General features: G+C 39.7%; 3 protein-coding genes across 3 annotated transcripts in view; 2 read left to right on the top strand and 1 right to left on the bottom strand.

The window, feature by feature from the left end:
* The first annotated feature begins 172 nt into the window (after positions 1 to 172).
* AIMP2 (aminoacyl tRNA synthetase complex interacting multifunctional protein 2) lies at positions 173 to 2,031 on the top strand. Its single transcript, XM_019620862.2, has 3 exons — positions 173 to 515; positions 800 to 1,031; positions 1,516 to 2,031. The coding sequence occupies exons 1-3, from the start codon at positions 408 to 410 to the stop codon at positions 1,899 to 1,901; spliced, it is 726 nt and encodes a 241-aa protein (XP_019476407.1). The 5' UTR covers positions 173 to 407; the 3' UTR covers positions 1,902 to 2,031.
* Positions 2,032 to 2,203: 172 nt separating this feature from the next.
* The window catches only part of EIF2AK1 (eukaryotic translation initiation factor 2 alpha kinase 1), a 17,933-nt gene continuing 556 nt past the window's right edge, over positions 2,204 to 19,580 (bottom strand). Inside the window, exons 2-16 of the mRNA XM_019620635.2 lie at positions 19,533 to 19,577; positions 19,196 to 19,354; positions 16,287 to 16,423; positions 15,568 to 15,599; positions 15,014 to 15,113; positions 14,387 to 14,467; positions 13,850 to 13,949; positions 12,365 to 12,416; positions 11,310 to 11,682; positions 10,177 to 10,288; positions 9,343 to 9,449; positions 3,730 to 3,850; positions 3,564 to 3,643; positions 2,802 to 3,035; positions 2,204 to 2,406 (exon numbers count right to left, since the gene is read on the bottom strand). Of these exons, the coding sequence (XP_019476180.1) occupies positions 2,284 to 2,406; positions 2,802 to 3,035; positions 3,564 to 3,643; positions 3,730 to 3,850; positions 9,343 to 9,449; positions 10,177 to 10,288; positions 11,310 to 11,682; positions 12,365 to 12,416; positions 13,850 to 13,949; positions 14,387 to 14,467; positions 15,014 to 15,113; positions 15,568 to 15,599; positions 16,287 to 16,423; positions 19,196 to 19,354; positions 19,533 to 19,577 (1,856 nt within the window). The 3' untranslated portion in view covers positions 2,204 to 2,283. The remainder of the gene's footprint in view (positions 2,407 to 2,801; positions 3,036 to 3,563; positions 3,644 to 3,729; positions 3,851 to 9,342; positions 9,450 to 10,176; positions 10,289 to 11,309; positions 11,683 to 12,364; positions 12,417 to 13,849; positions 13,950 to 14,386; positions 14,468 to 15,013; positions 15,114 to 15,567; positions 15,600 to 16,286; positions 16,424 to 19,195; positions 19,355 to 19,532; positions 19,578 to 19,580) is intronic.
* ANKRD61 (ankyrin repeat domain 61) lies at positions 4,479 to 7,927 on the top strand. The gene is made up of 2 exons (XM_019620861.2): positions 4,479 to 5,003; positions 6,629 to 7,927. The coding sequence occupies exon 2, from the start codon at positions 6,797 to 6,799 to the stop codon at positions 7,613 to 7,615; it is 819 nt and encodes a 272-aa protein (XP_019476406.1). The 5' UTR covers positions 4,479 to 5,003; positions 6,629 to 6,796; the 3' UTR covers positions 7,616 to 7,927.

Genomic DNA, 19,580 nt, shown 5'->3' with positions numbered 1-19,580 from the left:
GCAGGGCCCGGGCGGGCTGGGAGCTCGGCTGCCTGCCTGCACGTTTTCCTCCGACGTTGTTTGAGGTTGCGGGCTCGCGGCGCCGGCTCGGTGCAGCCGGCGGGGAACGATGAGCATTTCCGACACTCGGTAAATCGAGCCGCAGCCCAGCTCCCAGCTCGTCCGCACGCACGCGAGGCGGCTCGGAGACACGGACCTCACCGTTCCGCGAATAGCGCCTTTAAAGGCTTCCCGAACGGGGTCGGGCGAGCTGTGAACTACGTGGGCCCCGAGCTGAGCGAACCCCGACGGGACTTTCTCTCCTCTAGGAAGAAGTTGACCCGTCGCTTCAAGCCCTTGAATCCCGCCAGGAGGAGATCCTGAAACGCCTGTATGAGCTGAAGAGCGCCGTCGATGGGCTCTCAAAGATGGTACAGACTCCTGATGCTGACTTCGATGTGACTCACGTCATTCAAAATGATGAGTCTTCTCCTTTGACGACAAATGGAGCGGATTTAGATTTGATGCTTGGAAAGGTAAGCCGAGTTCAGCACGTACAGTGGTGGGGGTTTCCTTTGCCCTCAGCTCAGAAGGGGTGGAAGGGTGGTGGTAAGACTTGGAGCGCTCAGAACTCAGCAAATTTTGACTGCAGCTTTGATTATAATTTACTGCAATATCCATAAACGTTGAAGAAGGAAGATGTTTAAACTTTTTGGCGATTTATATGTCAAAACTTGTTTAGCCCTGGAATTTTAAACACATGCATGGCTACACACATCTGGCAGGTGTCTTAACTGAATGTTTTTTCCTTTCTATTCAGGATTATGGTGCCCTGAAAGATATCGTAATCAATGCAAATCCTTCTGTGCCCCCATTGTCCTTATTAGTACTGCACAGCCTGCTCTGTGAGCGCTACAAGATACTATCAGCTGTTCACACACATTCATCAGTGAAAAGTGTGCCAGAAAAACTCCTGAAATGCTTTGGGGAGCAGATGAAGAAGCAGCCACGCCATGAATATCAGTTGGGCTTCACTCTGATATGGAAGGATGGTAAGAATAAGTTATCTTGCAGAGGACTACAATAGGTCAGAAAGTGAAACGTGAGTTATAGAACAGATGCTTTGGTGTAATATGGCTGATAACATGATGGACAGGTAGCATCTCTGCTCTTCTTGCAAGTATGAACTTTAATTTTCATAGCTGTGAGTAGCGGTGGGGAGAGAGAAATAGAACTAAGTTACTGCTACTAAAATACAAATGGTATTTAAAAGGCAGCTATTTGAAAAAACTCATCTCCAGCAATCCTGTGGATACAGTTTCTACAAAGATTGGCTGAGAGATTTTTCAATCTTTAGTCCAAAGGGAGCTTTCTTATGCCAGGTTGTTGCCTTAGTTTGAGTATTCAGAGTAAGAAAATTGAACAACTGTTGTCAAGTTCACAACATTAGAAATGCTGATGGCATCAGAAACAAAATAAATCTTACCAATATATTTAGCTTCTCTACAGTAATCACTTTTCTCTTCTTGATTTCAGTTCCAAAACCTCAGATGAAGTTCAGCATTCAAACAATGTGCCCAATTGAAGGAGAAGGGAATATTGCTAGATTCCTCTTTTCTCTTTTTGGCCAGAAGTACAATGCAATTACCTCAACTCTGATTGACAGCTGGGTTGACACAGCCATCTTCCAGCTTAAAGAAGGCAGCAGTAAAGAAAAAGGAGCAGTCTTGCGATCCATGAATGCTGCCCTGGGCAAGACATCGTGGCTGGTGGGAAATGAACTCACCGTGGCAGATATTGTTGCATGGTGTGTGCTTCAGCAGACAGGTAGTGCAAATGCTGCACCAGCCAACGTGCAGAAATGGATGAAGTCCTGTGAGAACTTAGCACCTTTCAGCTCTGTTATTAAGCTACTGAAATAAGTCTGTACCTTTATATAAACAAGGTGATTTTAACTTCCATCCCACACCCATTGTCGTGGTTTGAATCCTTTGAGAGCTATTCAGTTTCTGCAGTTGGATAGAATTCTAAAATAAAAAACATTACAGCTGCCTTTTGTGTGTGATCTTCCTTTTTTTTTTTTTAGCTGCTGCATGAGAAACACATTTGTTTAGTTACCTAAAGCAGTCCTATGCAAATACAAGCTGTATTTTGAGTTTTTTCATCTTTTTTCTCTGTACAATTTAACTTGGAATCTTTTCTGTTTAAAGAACAGACAGGAAAATCAAAATGCACCAAACTATTTTTATGTAAAAAAAAAGTTTTTCTATAACTTAATATACAGTAGTTGTGTTCTTCCCGTACTTAAACTGGAGAACCTTGTTTCATATGTTCATCTTGTCCAGTGGAAAGCAGTCTTAGTTTCTCTTTCAGTTTTTCTATTTCTTCTTCTTGCTCTCTCACCTTCTGCTGTAGATTAGAAATAACCTGGAGATGTGAGACAGCTGATTTATTTACAGGCAGTATTTGCAAGTCTGTAGTCAACTACAAGTAAGATTCTGCAGCACCACAGATCTTACAGGTGGCAAGGAAAGGGATAACTATAACAAAGACTGCAGAGCTGACAAAAAAAACTCAATCTGTCTGTATATCAAGTGTCCAGTCTTAAATTACCTGCACTTATTGGCTATTTTTCTCCTTTAAAAGAGCCTGGAAACAGTGGCCTAAATATTGTAACAGGGAATAAAAATCTCAAATATGCAATTCTCTTTAAGTTTTAAAAATAGGCACAATACAGACAGGAAAATAAGGAGATTGTTTCAATGCAATTTAGCTTTTGTTTTTTTTATCCTGTGAAGGCTGTTGTTCTTGGCAGTACTTACATGTTCCGTAGTATGAAACAGCTCACTTTCACGAAGTTGAGCAGCAGTTGGTCTTTCTGTGGATACCTGACTGGTGAGAAGTTTTACATACTTGGCTTGAACAGGCCATTTCTTGTAGAAGTTATGAGGAATGTGGCCATTCCTTAAGTTTGTTATAACTTCTGCTCTTTCCATTTCCGTTCCAAATGGCTGGAAGAGTTCTAGCAGGATAACACCCAAGCTATACATGTCTGACTGAAAGAGGGGTGAAGAAAAAGTTCTAGGATAATTTCTACTTCAAGGGACCAATCAGATTTCATCTCACAAATATTACAGTGAGGCTTATGATGAAGTTTCATGATGGTAAGAAAAGTTTTGTTGCACTACTGAAGTGACTCAAATTCAAATCTATACAGATTCTTCAAGATGATCTCAGAAACACAATTTCTGTATTTAGCAGGCAAAGCTGAAGTCTATGTTTCAGCAAAAAACAGGAGTAACAGTAGGAGGAAGATTAACCAACTATGGTACCACTGAGAAGCTTATGCTTTATTCCTATAATCTGTCCTAAGCATGCCTTACCGAAATAAAAATCATTTTACTGTCAGACTTCCTTTTCAGATGAATGGTGCTATTAAAATTAAGCATACAGTTTCTGAAAAATTACATTTCAGGTTATGCAGGTAGACATAAAGTGTTACCCTGGAGAATCTGAATATCATTACTTAATCAGATAATAGCATTTAAATGCGTTCATAGAGGGGGGTAGAAAACAAAACCTACCTTGAAATCGTAGTCAGACCCCTGCAGCTGTTCTGGTGAAGCATATAGGCAAGTCCCCACACCTGAGGTATGTGTCAGTCCTTTAAAACATGAGTTTAGACTTATTAATGTTTTAAATATGATAGAAACTTAAAACACTGGAACCTACAAAGATTTCTGCTCTTACCATTTATCCTTCCTGTGTGAAACCACTGGTCTGCGTCATCCCAAAGGAGGTCTTTGCAGGCTAATCCAAAATCTCCTATTTTAACTTGATGATCTGATCCATGCAAAAAGATATTTCTGGGCTACAAAATAAGACAGTGTAAAGTATTAGAAGATATCTATATTAAGGATTATGAGTTGCTGAAGTTGCATTCAGCTGTTTCAAAACCTACTGCATCCAGTCATTCAGGTGTGTAGGACAATGATTCTTTCATTAGTGAGATAGAAGAAAATAGAGTGTATCAAGTTATTCACTACCAATGTCATTTGGGCAGAAAGACTGTACGAAGGATCCAGAAAAGAAAAACAGGAGAAAAAAAAGTTTAGCTAAAAGATAACGTACTTTTTTTCCTCAGCAGGAAATGGCAGTTTTTCAGAACAGTAATGTTAACAGGCAAGAGTGCACAGCAAATGAGACCAACTGAGTAGCAGAAATCAGTACTGAGATCACCGGGCAAGACCTCACTTAAAACAAGAGTCTTCTAAATGACAAGCACAGCTGCAAAGTGCTGTATTTTTCTTGGAAAGCTGGAATGGAAGCAGTTGCTGAGAGGCTGCTGAGTGGAGCACTGCCTGCAGTAACACTGAGCGAGTTATCCATTTATTTCAGCTGAACAAGCAGGGCTGAGACACTTTGCACGTGTCTAGTGCAAAGAAATACTTGCCACGTAAAAGAAAACAACATCCAATTACTGTTCTTTACTTACTCTGCAGCAGTTTCTGAACTTAGGTGCAGTGCAACGAGAACTGCAAACAATGTTGCTTCATACAGACTTTTTTTCTACTAAATGATCAGCACTAGCAACAAAGCAAACAGAACAGAAGCCTTTCCTCAGTTTTTAAAACTTTTGCTGCTTTTGCAATACTTTTAGAACGCAGCACTGAATAGCACTGTTACTTCACAGCTGTTCTAGAACCAGGCAGCCCAAAACATCACAAAGAAAGGCACTGCTCAAAGGGAAGAGTTCAAACCTTTCAGTTCTGATTACAGATTGCCATTACAAAAACTGTAACTTCCTTGTCTGTTCAGTAGCTGTGTTAGCAAGACAGCCAGCAGTCCTGCCACTGCCTGTGCTTGCCCTGTGTTCTTGTGAGGGCAGAGGACATACAGTTTGTGCTGTGAAGAGCTACATGAAGTAATAATGGAAAATGGCAGGAGTTAAAGCTTTGCCATCTGTTAGCAAAATAGCGAGTGCTTGGAAGGACCCCCAGCTCACAGACTTGTTCTCCCTCCAGGTAACCATTCCATGTATTATTTATATTTATTTACTTATGAAAAAAAATAAAGAAACATTAAATGATTGTAGTTCCTAATGAGGTCAGACTCCTAAGATGTAGTAAAATTATAAAGAAGCCACTGGAACTACAAGCATAAATAAGTGTTACTCTGGGGAGAAGCCCATGGGGACTCGCAGCACAAGCCTTCCATGTCTCATGTTTCTCTGAAAGATCAGATTGACACGAATTTCAGAAAGGTATCTGTCAAGACCTTCACTGATCTGAGCTGCAGCGAGGTAAGGTTTCTACAGAAAGTAACCTGTTTGAAGATGTGAAAGAAAGGATCAGGATAAATGGTCACAGTGAAGCTTTCACGGTGGAGGATATCAACCAGCAATTGTTTTATTTATCCGTGCCAGGAACTCACTGAACAAAGTATTTGTAAATGACGTAGGAGAAGGGTGAACAGTGAGATGAAGTTTGCTGGCAGAGAAATAAAGATGAGGTCAGAATGCTAAGAATCATAAAACCATATAAGGATCATAAAAGCCTTAACAGACAAAAGGAATTCAGTGCAAATAAAAGGAAAATCAATTTTATATGCACAACAACTATCTCTGAGCTGATTTACTGTTCAAGAATGGCAACAGCCCTAAAAATGGCAATTTGATGCTCATTACTGCCTCAGGAAGCAAAATGTACATTACCAACTTTTTTTTTCCCTTTGGAGAGGGTAGGGGAGATGAAGAAGAAAACATTACGCGGTCCTGTACAAATTAGTGAACTGTCACCTCCAATACTGCCTCTCATCTCAAATACAATTATAGAAACACAGAACATCCCTGGTTGGAATAACACATAAGAGAAGTGGAATAATGTGCAGACAGTTGACAAGAATGTTGAAAATTTGGAGCATCTTTGATTCAAGGAATCACTAAATATAAAACATAAGACAAGCTGTTAAGTTTAAGACAGATGTATTAAATCAAGCATAGAATTGAAAGAGCGAGTAGGAAATATTACTCACTCTGTACTTTGTATAAACAGCAACCAAAAACAGAAGCAGTATCTGTTGACTCAGACTCATTATTGTTGACTATACTGCTGAAACTAAAAACTTATCATAGTAATTTTTAAAATATTTCCTAAGCTGAATAGAGAAAAAGAGACAAGAATCAGTCACACGGTCATGGAGCCACGGGTGACAAATTTGTCCTAGAAGCTGCTTAATATTGCTGGTTTGCAACAAACCTGATAACAAAACTGACTTATAACAAACTGTAATCCACACATCCAGAAGCACTGCTAGATTGTATCACAGATCCAAGGGAACTTCTGCCTGCTCATGATTCTTCTGCGACTTTCACTGACCTGAAACCAAACTACATTGACACATTTCCATGCTATAAAACTGGGAAACACAGGAGGAAATCAAAGTGTAACACCATTTGTTGCATTCCTGCTGAGCACATGGGAGCTGTGATTAACAAAAATAAGTTAACAATCCAGCTGCTCTTAGGTCATTGCCCTCCATAGAGCCTGCTCTGTTTTGTGACCTGTTACTACGTTACACTCCACCAGTCCAGAAGTATTACTTTTCTCAATAAAAATAAACTAACTTGAAGCTACGTTTTATATTACAGAAATAACAAGAGGCTACACAGCACTTCATCTCTTACTAACTTTGCCCAGTGCCTACAGAGCTGGGATGTCCACTTGAGGCAAATTTCAGAGAAATCAGCCGGCTTCACAGAGTAACACAGAAGAGTGTCTCTATCTTGCACAACGTAAAACACCAGATAAATCCTGAAATGAGTCACTGCAACTGTGACCACCTCGTACACTCAAGTCAACAGTCTGATGATGGCTTTCCACCTCCATCCCTTCTTTTTGAATACTGTCTCAACATAAAGGATACAGCCAAATCTGGCTGGATGCCTCTTCACATAGCTGCAGGGTCACTGAACACAGAGGCAATAGCAACTTTAATTGCATCTGGAGCAAACACCAATTCTACTATCATGACTTGTGGCAGAACTGCCCTCCACATCGCAGTGTGCGCAGCATCATCCAAAGCAAGCAGAATTTTAGGTGTCAACATAGATTGCATCTCTTTACTCTTAAGTAACGGAGCCAGTGTAAATATTCAGGATCATGAAGGACGAACACCTGTGCACGAGGCCTGCTCAGGGGGTAGAAGGGAAATAGTTGATCTCCTGTTAGAGTATAAAGCAGACATGAACAGTCTAACAAGAGATGGGCAATCTCCAGTCTTTCTTTTTCTTCAAAAGAGATCACATTTGAAAGACAGAGCACTGCTGAACAAGCTGCTGGGATTCTCATATCCACTGAAGTTAAGAGATGGTCAAGGAAATCTACCCTCTGGCCTTCTCTTCTCAGAATTCCAAATGCTGAAGGACTTCCTTCTAACGTTATCGCAGAAATTACTGTCCCTGGAGGATATCTGTAAGATCACTGTTAGAAGAATATATGGAGAAAACAACAAGTACTGGCTCAAAACCAGGCTTCCAGCAGCTGTATGGAATTCATTATACAGCTATCAGAATGTAGGAGAATACGCCTGTGATGACACTGAACAGGAAAGCAAACTGAAATACTGTAAACCCTGAACAGCCTATAGAGAAATTAAAATTGATCCAGAATGAAGATTAATGTGTGTTCTGAAGTAGCTCCAAATTTTCATTTGCAGAGTTTTAATTACCAAGGTAATATTTACACTGACCTCCTCAAAGAGCTGCCATCTCAGGTGCAGAAAGCTTCTGAAGGAAGCAGAGCAGAATACACACTCACTTCACTGCTAGTGGATTATGCGAGGTTAAGTAGGAGGGAGGGGGAAAAAAAAGCAAGGTGTAGTCAACCTACACTTCACATTTAAGTGAGCCTGTAAGTTAAAACTGCTCTTGTGATTAAAGTTACCAAAAAAAAAAAGAAAAACCACACACAAAAGACACTACAAAGGAACATACAAAAACATCTATTGCAATCCATTCAAAGTGTATTCTTCTAAGTCTGATCTTCATTACATTTAATAGGAATTAAAATAAACTTTTCATTCCTTCACTGAAGTCACCTACAGTCTCAGTCCCTTACATTAGATAGGAACTATTTTGAAAGACAGGAGTTAATTTGCAAATGAGGGAAAACATAATGAAAAAAGAAAATAACTATAATTTGAACATATAACAGAATCACAGAATGGCCAGGATTGGAAGGGACCTCAAGGACCATGAATCTCCAACCCCCTGCCACACGCAGGGCCACCAACTTCCCCGTTTCATACCAGACCAGGCTGCTCAGGGCCCCATCCAACCTGGCCTTGAACACCTCCAGGGACGGGGCATCCACAGCCTCTCTGGGCAGCTGTTCCAGCACCTCACCACTCTCTCTGTGAAGAACTTCCCCCTGACATCCAACCTCAATCTGCCCTCCCTCAACTTCAAACCATTTCCCCTTGTCTTGCTGTTATCAACCCTTTCTAAGAGTGACTCCCCTCCTGTCTGTAGGCTCCCTTTAGGTACTGAAGGCTGCAATGAGGTCACCCCTCAGCCTTCTTTTCTCCAGGCTGAACAAGCCCAGCTCCCTCAGCCTGTCTTTGTAGGGGAGGTGCTGCAGCCCCCTGATCATCTCTGTGGCTCTCCTCTGGGCCCTCTTCAACAGCTCCCTGTCTTTTTTGTACTGGGGGCTCCAGACCTGAACACAGTACTCCAAGATGGGGCCTCACAAAAGCAGAGTAGAGGGGGACAATCACCTCCCTGTCCCTGCTGGCCACCCCTCTTCCGATGGAGCCCAGGATCCCATTTGCCTTCCAAGTCACAAGGACACACTGCTGGCTAATATGCAGTTATTCATCTACCAAGACCCCAGGTCCCTCTCCACTGGGCTGCTCTCAAGGACCGCTCCTTCCAGTCTGTATGGATGCCTGGCATTCCTCCAGCCCAAGTGCAAAGCTCTGCACTTTGCCGTGTTGAATCTCATCAGGTTCACCCGGGCCCACCTTTCCAGCCTCTCGAGGTCCCTCTGAATGGCATCCCTTCCTTCTACCATGTCAACTCAGCTTGGTGTCGTCAGCAAACTATTATTCAAAAGATAAATATTTTCCAAAGTTCTAAATATTTTCATATTTAGAACTTACTTTTAAAGTCAAAGTAATCTAGAAATATACCTGTAGTAAAGAAAGTGTGGTACAGGTATAGCAGAGAGGATTCATTTTTCATTTACAGCAGAGCCAAATTTAAGAGCCCAGATCCCCTCAGAAGTTGTGAAGCTGTTTTTTTCCTCCCATCACATAAGCTACCCTTGTTTTCTTCAGCCTGAAGCGATAGCTTAACAAACTTACTTTAATGTCTCGATGCATCACTCCCATGCTGTGGATATAACACACTCCCTCTAATAACTCCTCAAAAATTTTCGTTGTCCAGCTGACATCCACAAGATGGTATGGGCCTTAAAGCAATTTAAAATATACATTATTTGGGTAAATTTTGATGAGTTAAGTTTATGTTACTATGTCTCATTGATACCAGTTTATTTATGACGTGGAAAAAAATTTTAATGGAACGAGCACAGTTTAAAAGATGGAATTTCCCACAGTTCTCCTAAGAAGGTATTTTGAAACACTAGAAAGTCACTAAGCTCAGAATGCAGGTCAGTTCATGGAACATCACTGCATCTGCATGCAGATTTCCCCAAGTCCCACCACACAGTTGTACGATTATGAATTTAACAATCACAAACTCTGAAGTATGTGCACTCACTATCTTCCATTGGTCTCTGACTTGAATTCTGCCAATCTGCTTTGAATAATAAAAAAAAAAATCTACTGCTTAAACAACTTTCTGAGAAAGAGCAGATTCTCTTATTTAAAAACTCTACTCCAAACAAGCATCACCCACACACAGCTGTGTCAGTAACAAGTATGGCTCTGGCATACATTCATTCTTTTTCAGAGCTATCTGAAATTCATGAACTTGAATCTCTTTTAACAACACCTATCATATGAAGGTTCAATACTAGCAGCTATTGGATGAAAGGAATAAAGAATCTTATTAAGAAGATCCATACTATAAGCTGCTGAATTAAAACAAAACATCCTGCAAATGGACTTTTAATTGGGAAAATGTCAGTATTTGCTTTATAGCATGGAAATTTTAAAAACAGCTATGAATCTTACCAGCAGCATCCTCTGTTCTCTCATTGCATCTTCTGTTACGGGCAGCAATCCAGTCCCACAGGGACAGTTCACAGAGTTGCATCTGTATATAAAGCATCAAACGATACTCCACCTAACAGAAAAACATGGTACTGCTGATGTAATATGAACAGTATCACCTTACTTATTTTCTTTAAAGGCAATAGAAACTAAATTTATCTTAAGCCAAAATTCAGTTACCAAAATGACAACAAATACAGTACTGCTGCTATCTAGTTTGGGCTTTGTTTTTGTTCCTGCTGTTCTTCCTCAAATTTTAGCTTTGGTCTTATAACAATTGCTAACAGAATAGCCTGCTAGATTTATTATATATATATTTAAAGATTCAAATGAGACTATAAAAGCAGTTAGACTTACTGATGGAGGTTCATTCTGATTTAATAGTGTAAGCAGATGTAAAACAGTTATAAAACAACAAAAGAATTCAACCTGTTGATATGGAACTTTTATTTATTTACACAAACATGTAAAGTCATTCTCAGACAATGCATGCGTTCATGTGAAAATCTGGACAACTCAGACAGACCCCTCTAAAATGTGAGATTTCTTTCACAAGGGAACTCCAACTGATAGCAAACGCTTGAAACGTTCCTGAACTGTCTGCGTTGTACAAAATATTGCAGGGGTACAAATGCCAACAAAGTTTAAGAAGCATAAGCAGAGTGGTCATTCCTTCCCTCTCACATGTAATCTTACGCTGGACAGGATCCACATCACATACCCAGGCACCTTCACCAATATCTACATTAGCTGCTGTTGCTGAATATTGAAAATGTTCAAGTTTGTTGTTGTTGTTTTTTTTTCCCCCCCTCAGAATCACAGGAGTAGTACTTTTTACTCATGTAGCAACATCAAAAGGACCCCAAATGACTAACACAGAGACTTTCCTGTATCTGAGTTTTGCCACGTACACATTGCTCTTCTGCTCATTTTCCTTGTAATTACTCAAAGTAATAAGAGTCAATACTTTCGGTTCTAATAAGAGTCCTTTAAAGTTTATCATTATCAACAATTTCTGCAACATCCAAATTTTCCTTTGCAGCCTTCATGAAATCAGACAGCAGCTAGATGTACTCAAAGAGAACTGCACTTACCTCAAACCCTCCACAGAGAGCTACATCATTCCCAGAGTATTCTTCAGTGCAGGACTTACTTCCAGCACTAGCATCTAGATCCAGACTACAGGGATGGCCATATGATGAATCATTTTTAAAATCAGTTGATCTACAGTCAACACTACTGACAGAGTCTTCTTGTAGTTCTACAGGTGATTCACATCTGTTTGGTTTCATACGTATTTCCTTACTACTGCTGTTAGTGAAATCACTCCTTACATCCATATTCTGCACCAGTTCACTGTCCTGATTTCTAGGATATGTACCGTCACCAGACTTTTCTTCTTGTGAAGTAAGGTCAGCAAAAATAATTGAACTACCACTTTCCACACTCTGAGTGTGACAGTGATCACTGAAAAGAATAAAGAGAGGAAATCTAAATACAAAGAGTTTTATGCCATGTACTTGCAATACACCATTCTGAACACTTCATTTTTTATTGCAAACTGTATTCTAGAGTTAAGAGTTCAGCTACTTCCCCACATAAAACTTTAGGATCATGAACTGCCAAGTGCTGGCTCCAGCCTTTCTATGCTCTCCCTCAGTGTGGATTTCTGACAGCTGACCCAGATAGCTCACAGATAAACAGACACAGGTCACAGCATTCGCTGGGTAGAACTGTGATGATTCGTTCCTTTTCAGTTAAGAAGTTACACTGTAATATTTTTCACTGACTCCACCTCCTTACCAAAAAGGCTGATCAACACTTCTGAGAAACAGAAGGCCCCATTGCCCTAAAAAGACTCTGCAGTATTAATCAGTGTTGGCAAATACCATGAAGCTTTCGAAGTAAATTTGAACCCCCATACTACACTCAGGAACTCTGAAATTGTGAGATCCAAGGCAGGCAGGGGTATCCAGCAACATTCCTCAGCTCAGAGGAACAGAAACAACTAATAACTAATGCTTTTTCTTTGTCGTAATTAGGAAGTAAAAAGCAACACATGCTGAATTCTGTACTCTTAATGCTATTTAAAGAAAAACAAAAGCATCTGAATTAAAGAAATGTTATCATTGAGGTGTATAATACTTACTTGTCACTCTCCTGTTCCAAGGGTAATGACTGCAACTTCAATATTGTCTTATCTATAGGATAAAAAGATACGTATGGAACGTCAGGAAACAAAACGTGCACATATGTACTACAAATTAATGTTTAAGCTACAGCATCTTTCTGAACTATCTGTAAATATCTTTCTCTTTGCTAATACAAAAGCCATTTCTCAGCTAAGAAACAGCCCTGAGTAATCTGTTCTTCCTTTTTCTTTAAATGAAATTAAACGTTACAAGAGATCTCTGGAAGTGTTATATTTGGTTCCTCTACACGTTCACCCAGCTTTGATCTTTAAGAACTCAGCCAGTTCAAAATCAGGCCTTAAGTATAAGATAACACACAGCTAAAGAAACAACTCCACGAGGCACCCCCTTTTCCATCACTTTGCTACTGTTTTGAAAATATCTGAAATAATTTTCAATAAAATTTGTGTACTCACATGAAAAACACATTTATTTTAGCACACATTCCAGAAGCAAATACAAAATAACCATCTTCTAAGCCACAGAAAACCATTAAGTACCACAGTACCCGCTGGTTACACTTTCAACATTAAATGCCTGTAAAGTATTCCTCACACTTAGAAGTTGTATCCTTCAAGATTCTCAATACCACAGACTTAAAAAGACTTGTCTGTTTTACTATACTATCAACTACGTATTTTCTTTTGTGCTTATAGCAGGCTGGAAATCAATTCACTGACATGAAAAGCAATAAGGTCAGACAGAGGATAAGCAAACCTCCCACTAAGTGAGGATCAAAAGATTCAGCTGCATTCCGGAAGAGAATGAGAAAGAAAAGTCACCAACAGATTAGGGTTTGAAAAGGACCAAAGGACAAAGTGTGGGAAGAGCTGAGAACAGAGAAACTGGGGGGAAAAAAGGGGAAGGGGGCAAAGAATGTGTAAAATGGACATAAAAGGAGAAATTCTCAACAGTTCCAGAGAATAACCAGTACAAAAAAAAAAAAAAACAACAAAAACCAACAACAAACCAGATTGTCTGTAACTGCAGAACCCCATTTGTCAAATTTAAAAGTCTTGCAGAAAGCAAAATAACAGACAGGGTTTTTTGCCTTTTGATTGTTTTTTTTTCCCTTTTAAGTATTTGTAGGTTCTTTCAGGTTTTCAAAACTGTTTTCCAAGTAGAAAGAGGAGCATAGTGGGAGATTTACTCTAGCTCTGCCACAACCATGACATTTCAAAATATTCCTGGTTTGTGTGGGTTTTTTCCTCCTATTCATCGCTTGTTCTCCAGCAGCTGAAGTGGTTCACTCCTAAGCATTCATTCTTCTCCTTGTTAACTCACTACTTCTTGAGTTAAAACTTTTCACTGCATTTTACTTAACTTCAGCCAATTTTAAAATCCTTACCAAATATTTCCAGAAGAAAAGCTAATACTTTCATACTTCCAAATTCATTACTGAGTAACAGATAAGCAAGAATTGCTCAATATGCTGTACTTTCCTTTTGGGCAAGCTGTTTGAACCTGTTCCATCCAAGCAGTGTGATACCCCACAATATTAGGATGCTGCAGTCCAGCCAGCACTTTAACTTCTCGTAGCACCTAAGAGGACAAAAAAAAAAACCAACCCAGTATGACTGTTCTTTATTCTGAGTGCTCAGTAAACCCACAATATAACAAAAATAAGAATTCCTGAGGAAAAAAAACCCAAACAGATAATGTTATTATGAAAATGGAGGAAGTTTGGAAGCTTTAGAACAAATCACAATTTTTACATACGAAGATAACCAAAATCAAGCTAATATACCACAGTGAAAGGGCTTAAGTATCTCTTAGTTACTTTTTTCTATTAGGTACAGATAAGGTCAAATCTTTGGAAATTCAGGCTAACAATGCAATATATATAAATATATAAATGCAAATGCTATTTTTAATTAATACTTCTTGAAGGTTTGAGAATTTAGTAATGCAGTTAGTGTTTAAATCGAAATCGGTTAGAGCAAACGGAATTAAAAGAGATGAGATGAAATAAATAATACCTTCATGCAATCTCTTCTTGTAGCCTTCTTAATATTGATTTTTTTAATAGCATAGAACTGACCATCTAACTTGTTTCTGACCTGAAAACAATTGCAATACAACAAAATTAGATGTTAAAGTATTTAAGTTAGCGAGTTATTAAACTTTTAGAAACAACTACCTTCTATCAATTAATTTCTGCACTCTATATGGCTATCTTGCTTTTATCAGAAAGTTAAACTAGGATGAGGCCCTAGCTATCCAGGATAAAGATTCAATACTTTTGCCTTATTTTCAGGGCTGCAAACATCTAATCCAAACTTCGTGAAATACACACCTCCACAGCTATCTCATCATCAGTAGAAAAAATGCCAATAGGCCCGGATAACCAATAAATCATGTTCTCAATACATCTGAGGGACCACAACTGCTGTCTCAATATGGCCTACCCCACTTTGGGAACCTGCAGTTGGCTGTGCACTACAAGTGTTGAGTACTATTTGACATCAGGATGGACAGTTTACGTTCAAATTAAAGCTGCCTTCTTTTCAAGCAACAACTGGAACACTGGCATGTGCAGACTAGGCAGAAAATTTAAACTTCAAAGAAAAACTAGCTATGAACTGTTAAACTATAAATGAAAATACCTTGTATACTTGGCCATATCCTCCTTTTCCTAATCTTGCAATCTCATCAAATTCATTCAAGTATCGTGAAGTCTGTGCTTCCAAGAGAACTTCTTTTTCCCTATTCAAAAATTAGGCTGCATTAAACTAAATTACAGCTTTCAATGAAGGTATTATATATGGTACAGGCAATCCAGAAATACTGTTTATATTATGAAAAGAAGAAAAAAAACCCAATACTTTGGTACTGCCATACTGAATACTGAAAGGTAAGAATATAACACAGGCAGTTAGGGTGAGAGCACCCTATGTGCTACAAATCCACATCCCAAATTCATGCAAGTATTCAAATGATTTCTTTAACGTATGCCTGGTAACTCTTGTTTTCCTGTATGGCCACATTAATGATACTTGTTGTACTGAAGGAGATTTCAGACCATTTTGAGAAAGTATCAAGAAACCTCCACTTTTTTCTGTGTTTCAGAAATTAAACATGAGGCGTGGGACATGAATTAGATTCACACAGAACTAGGGAGGAAGTTGTTTAATATCTTTTCAATGCTTTGAGTACATACCCAATTGCACGAGAATCTCCATTATCAAGTTCCTATGAAACAATAAAATCCAACATAAAAACATGCCACTCAGAGCGATATACCATCCCATTACCACAAACAGCTTAATCAAATCAGAAACTAGAACTACGTTCTTAGAAGAAAACGAGTTCACAGATACGGACAGCCAGTCACTCTCGAGAGCGAACTGAAGTACTGCCCTACCAGTGAGCAGCTGACATCACTGCTGGAGAGACTCCTGCCCTTCACAGCAATCCCTGCTGGCAAACAGGGTAAAAGGAGGGCTCCAAAACATGCTCAAGACAACATTAACTGGCATAGTTCAAGCAGACAGATAAGTAAACTGCTCTGACTCAGCCTGAAGCCCAATACAAGGGTACAGTTAACCAGAGCAGCTAAAAGTCAGAATGCATGCCTGCCTACTGCTGACAAAAAAAGCTCTAGCAATATTTGGAACGCTGCATTTAAGAAGAAAAAAACATTTTTTTAATTACTATTTAATACAGAATGGAATATTTCTGGTTTCAAAAACATCGATTTGCACCTACAGGTCCAGAACACACCATCTCAAATAGACAAGATAGAACTGGAATTCTATTTGTAGTTACTGAAAACAACTAATCCAGTATTAAAAGAACCCCAAACAAAATATTCTTTAGATGCAATGATGTGTTAATCCCTTAACGCAGATGCAGCCAAACAAAATTAACAAAGCTTACCCCATTAAGTACTTGTCGGTTAGCTGCTTTCATTAGCTCAGTAATGGCTCTATTATGCTGCAGTCTTACAGTACTAAACTCATCACAGAAGGCAAAAGGGGAGAGCAAACCTGTTCTCGTGAAAGCCTGTCGAAGTACTGCACAAAGGAACAGAAAAAGGTCACACTAAATAAAGCTTGCCAGTAAGACCATGTAAGCAGTTCTTTTCTGAAATGAGTGAACTTTATTTGAAAGACACTGCATCTGAAAACCTGAACGTTCAGTCACTTCTATCACAATGCCCTTTCCCATAGGGATAAAAGCTAATTAAACCCAAACTAGAGCTGCTCTGGGGGAATCCCTTTGCATAATGCAGCTAATTGCCATGCATTTCATCGCATTTTCTGTTCTTTCTTATCTCAGCAGGTGAATCACACAAACGTTCACCTGTTCACTCCCTACCTTTGTACCACATTCTCTCAGAGAAAAGAGCAACTCAAAGTATGAGGACACGTCTATAGTAAAGAGGCACTACCACGCTATTCTAATTTCCACATCAGCTCACATTTGTTTAAGTACCCGCAGTAAAGAAATCACCCACACCAAAATGCTGCACACTGCACAGCAGGGTTAAGCAGTGCTGTGACAGAAAGAACTGATACTGGAGATGGGTGCAACCCTAAAGACAGTACAGGAAAAGTACTGCAAATACTTATGAGTTCCAAGATCTTCAACTTGCTTGCAAGATTTCTTTGGTACTGACACTTAAATCAGCCTGCTATCTCTCAGTGAACATAAAGCACGCTGAAGTGAACCTATAAGGAATCGGGAATTTTGCTATAGGAGCGTTATGGACAGTTACATACAACAGAAAAGCGGGGGAAAAATCCACCCAGGCCAAGATGACTTTAGTAGCCACAATCACAGAACAGATACGATTACTGCAGTACGAATTTATTTTACTCATTGGGCTTATGCCACTTGGAAACCGGCTTAAATTCTACCAATGCAGCACTATCATCTGCCATAGAAGCACACTGGGAATGGAACAGTGCACCATCAGCAAGGGGCAGAGGCTGCATCAAACCCAGGCCCCTGAGAGAACATGCTGGCTTAAGTAAAACCCCAGAATAATTCCAGGATACTTCGAGTCTTCTTATTGTCAGAGCCGGCAGTTATCAGAACACAGACAGACCTCGGTCTCTCCAGGACAGCAAAGTCTCCCTAATGGTGCTTGTGCCTCCTAAGTTCTGCCTAGACAGCTTAGGGATAATTCAGTTCTTCTCTTTTCCTCATGTTCCCATGCCTCCCAACTCCCTTCTACACTTTATTTATTTATAAATTTTGCATAACTGCTATTTTACTGTCTGTACAGATAATGGATGTATACCAGTATAAGTTGATCTCTACCGTTATAATGTTGGGAAGAAAAAAAAACACAGGTATTTTTAATGATTACCTACCATTAAGTAGGTAAGTATATGGCTAATGGTGAAATACTTCTGTAAGTTGGCGTTCCTACAGTTTTTCCTCTTCCTTCCCAATTCCAGAAATGCTTTATAAATTATTTCAGTTTTTGACATAATAGATAGATCTATCAGTATAGGGCAGCCTACACATCTATAGGAAAGCAACTTAGCCCTTTATAGAACAGAGAGATAAAGGATTTCAGAATACGTTTGACTGTATCTTAGAGATAAAATGTGTTTTTTTCCCCCTTGTATTTAACATACAATGAAATAGACAAGTATGGTGTTCCTACCGGATAAAAATCCAATGCTCCTTCCTCCAGACCAATCACTTCTAAAAATAGTTTGTCTTTATAATTACGTGTACACATCATAGTACAGAGCATCTTACCTTTCTAAGGTAAATTCTGCTTTTATATAGTAAAGATCCAACTCCTCTGTCCAACATTTAAGTCTCATACAGCACAACCCTTGCAGATTACTTTCAGTTTTAACCTATATAGGTTTAATAGGTTAAAAATTCCAGTGTCTTAATATTTTACTCAAATGATCTTAAATCATGAATTAGGCCTATCAGCATAGGCTGACCTTACCCACACAGGGTGAGTACACTTCTTACAGAAAGTTCCCTTTTTGTTCAGTCCTAAGAAGAGCTATTTGTGCTTTTTTTTTTTTTTGGCAAGTTCTTTTTTTAAATATATAAAGATACAGCAAAACCTGGGGACAAACACCTACATCAGATTTCATGAGAAACTGATAGTTGCCTGTTACTATAGGATGCCATAAATGGCTTCAAACAGAAGCAATATAACATGGCTATTTTTATTTTCTACAATCATGTATAGCAAGGAAAAAAACGAAAGATGGATTCTGAAATCATTATACACATGTTTAAATGAATAAAATACCCAAGATAAGCCACACACCAAAATGAACACATTTCAGGAGAAACACCTCACGTCTAAGAATGCAAGCTCTACAATTACGTCAAAGGACTCTGCTGGAAAATATGGGACTTCCAAAATCACTTACTTTGACTTCAAAGGACATAATTTTGGCAGACGCAGAGAAGCCGCAGCTATTTCTTGATAAATATCCCTAACAAGCCCCTCTTTTATCTGTGTTTTTATATCCGATTTAATATCACCACAGAGCACAATCTCCCTCAAGCAAATTACGTTGCTTTCGCTTCCCTTCTGTGACACAACTCTCGTGACTTAACTGAAAGAGAACCGCCTGTTCTTTGTACTGACAACTGCAGTGGTATTCATTTATTTAGTTTTTTCAGAAAACAGAGGTCCTCGGTACCAATTAAACTGACTTGCAGTCTTCATCCTCCCTTGAGAACTACTCCTGCCACCCTACAGGATGAGGCCCGGAGCTTCTTACTGACAGAGCTCCGCAATGCCGTGCAGAACACGCAGGTACGCAATGCCGTAAGGAAGAAACGCTCTTACTAACTTCGGAACAAGCACCTCGAGTGCACGGGGTTGTGTGTGTACATGTGGCACAGGTGCTCCAGCAGCGACACCAGCAGCAGCTGGTTCTGGATGGTCGAAGTGAAATTCACAAACTTCTGCGACCCATTGGCCACTCGCAGTTCTGCCGGCACATCCGACTCTGACGAAGAGAAGTCACAGACCGAGTTAGCTCTCCTTACATTCCCGTTCGCACACTGAGCCGAAGCCCGCACCGCTCCCACAGCTCAGCACGTAGAAAGGCAACGCACTGGCTGCTGCTGAGCGAGAAGCTCGAGGCGCTCATCGGGGACCGAATCTCGATTAATGTTTTGAAATACCTCCACGCGAACCGAACCGCCGAGGCTCCCGCGGCCGCCTCCGGTCTC

Source organism: Meleagris gallopavo, chromosome 16 (genome assembly GCF_000146605.3).
Source record: "Meleagris gallopavo isolate NT-WF06-2002-E0010 breed Aviagen turkey brand Nicholas breeding stock chromosome 16, Turkey_5.1, whole genome shotgun sequence".
NCBI classification, from domain to species: domain Eukaryota; kingdom Metazoa; phylum Chordata; class Aves; order Galliformes; family Phasianidae; genus Meleagris; species Meleagris gallopavo.
This window is presented reverse-complemented; position numbering and strand designations above follow the sequence as displayed.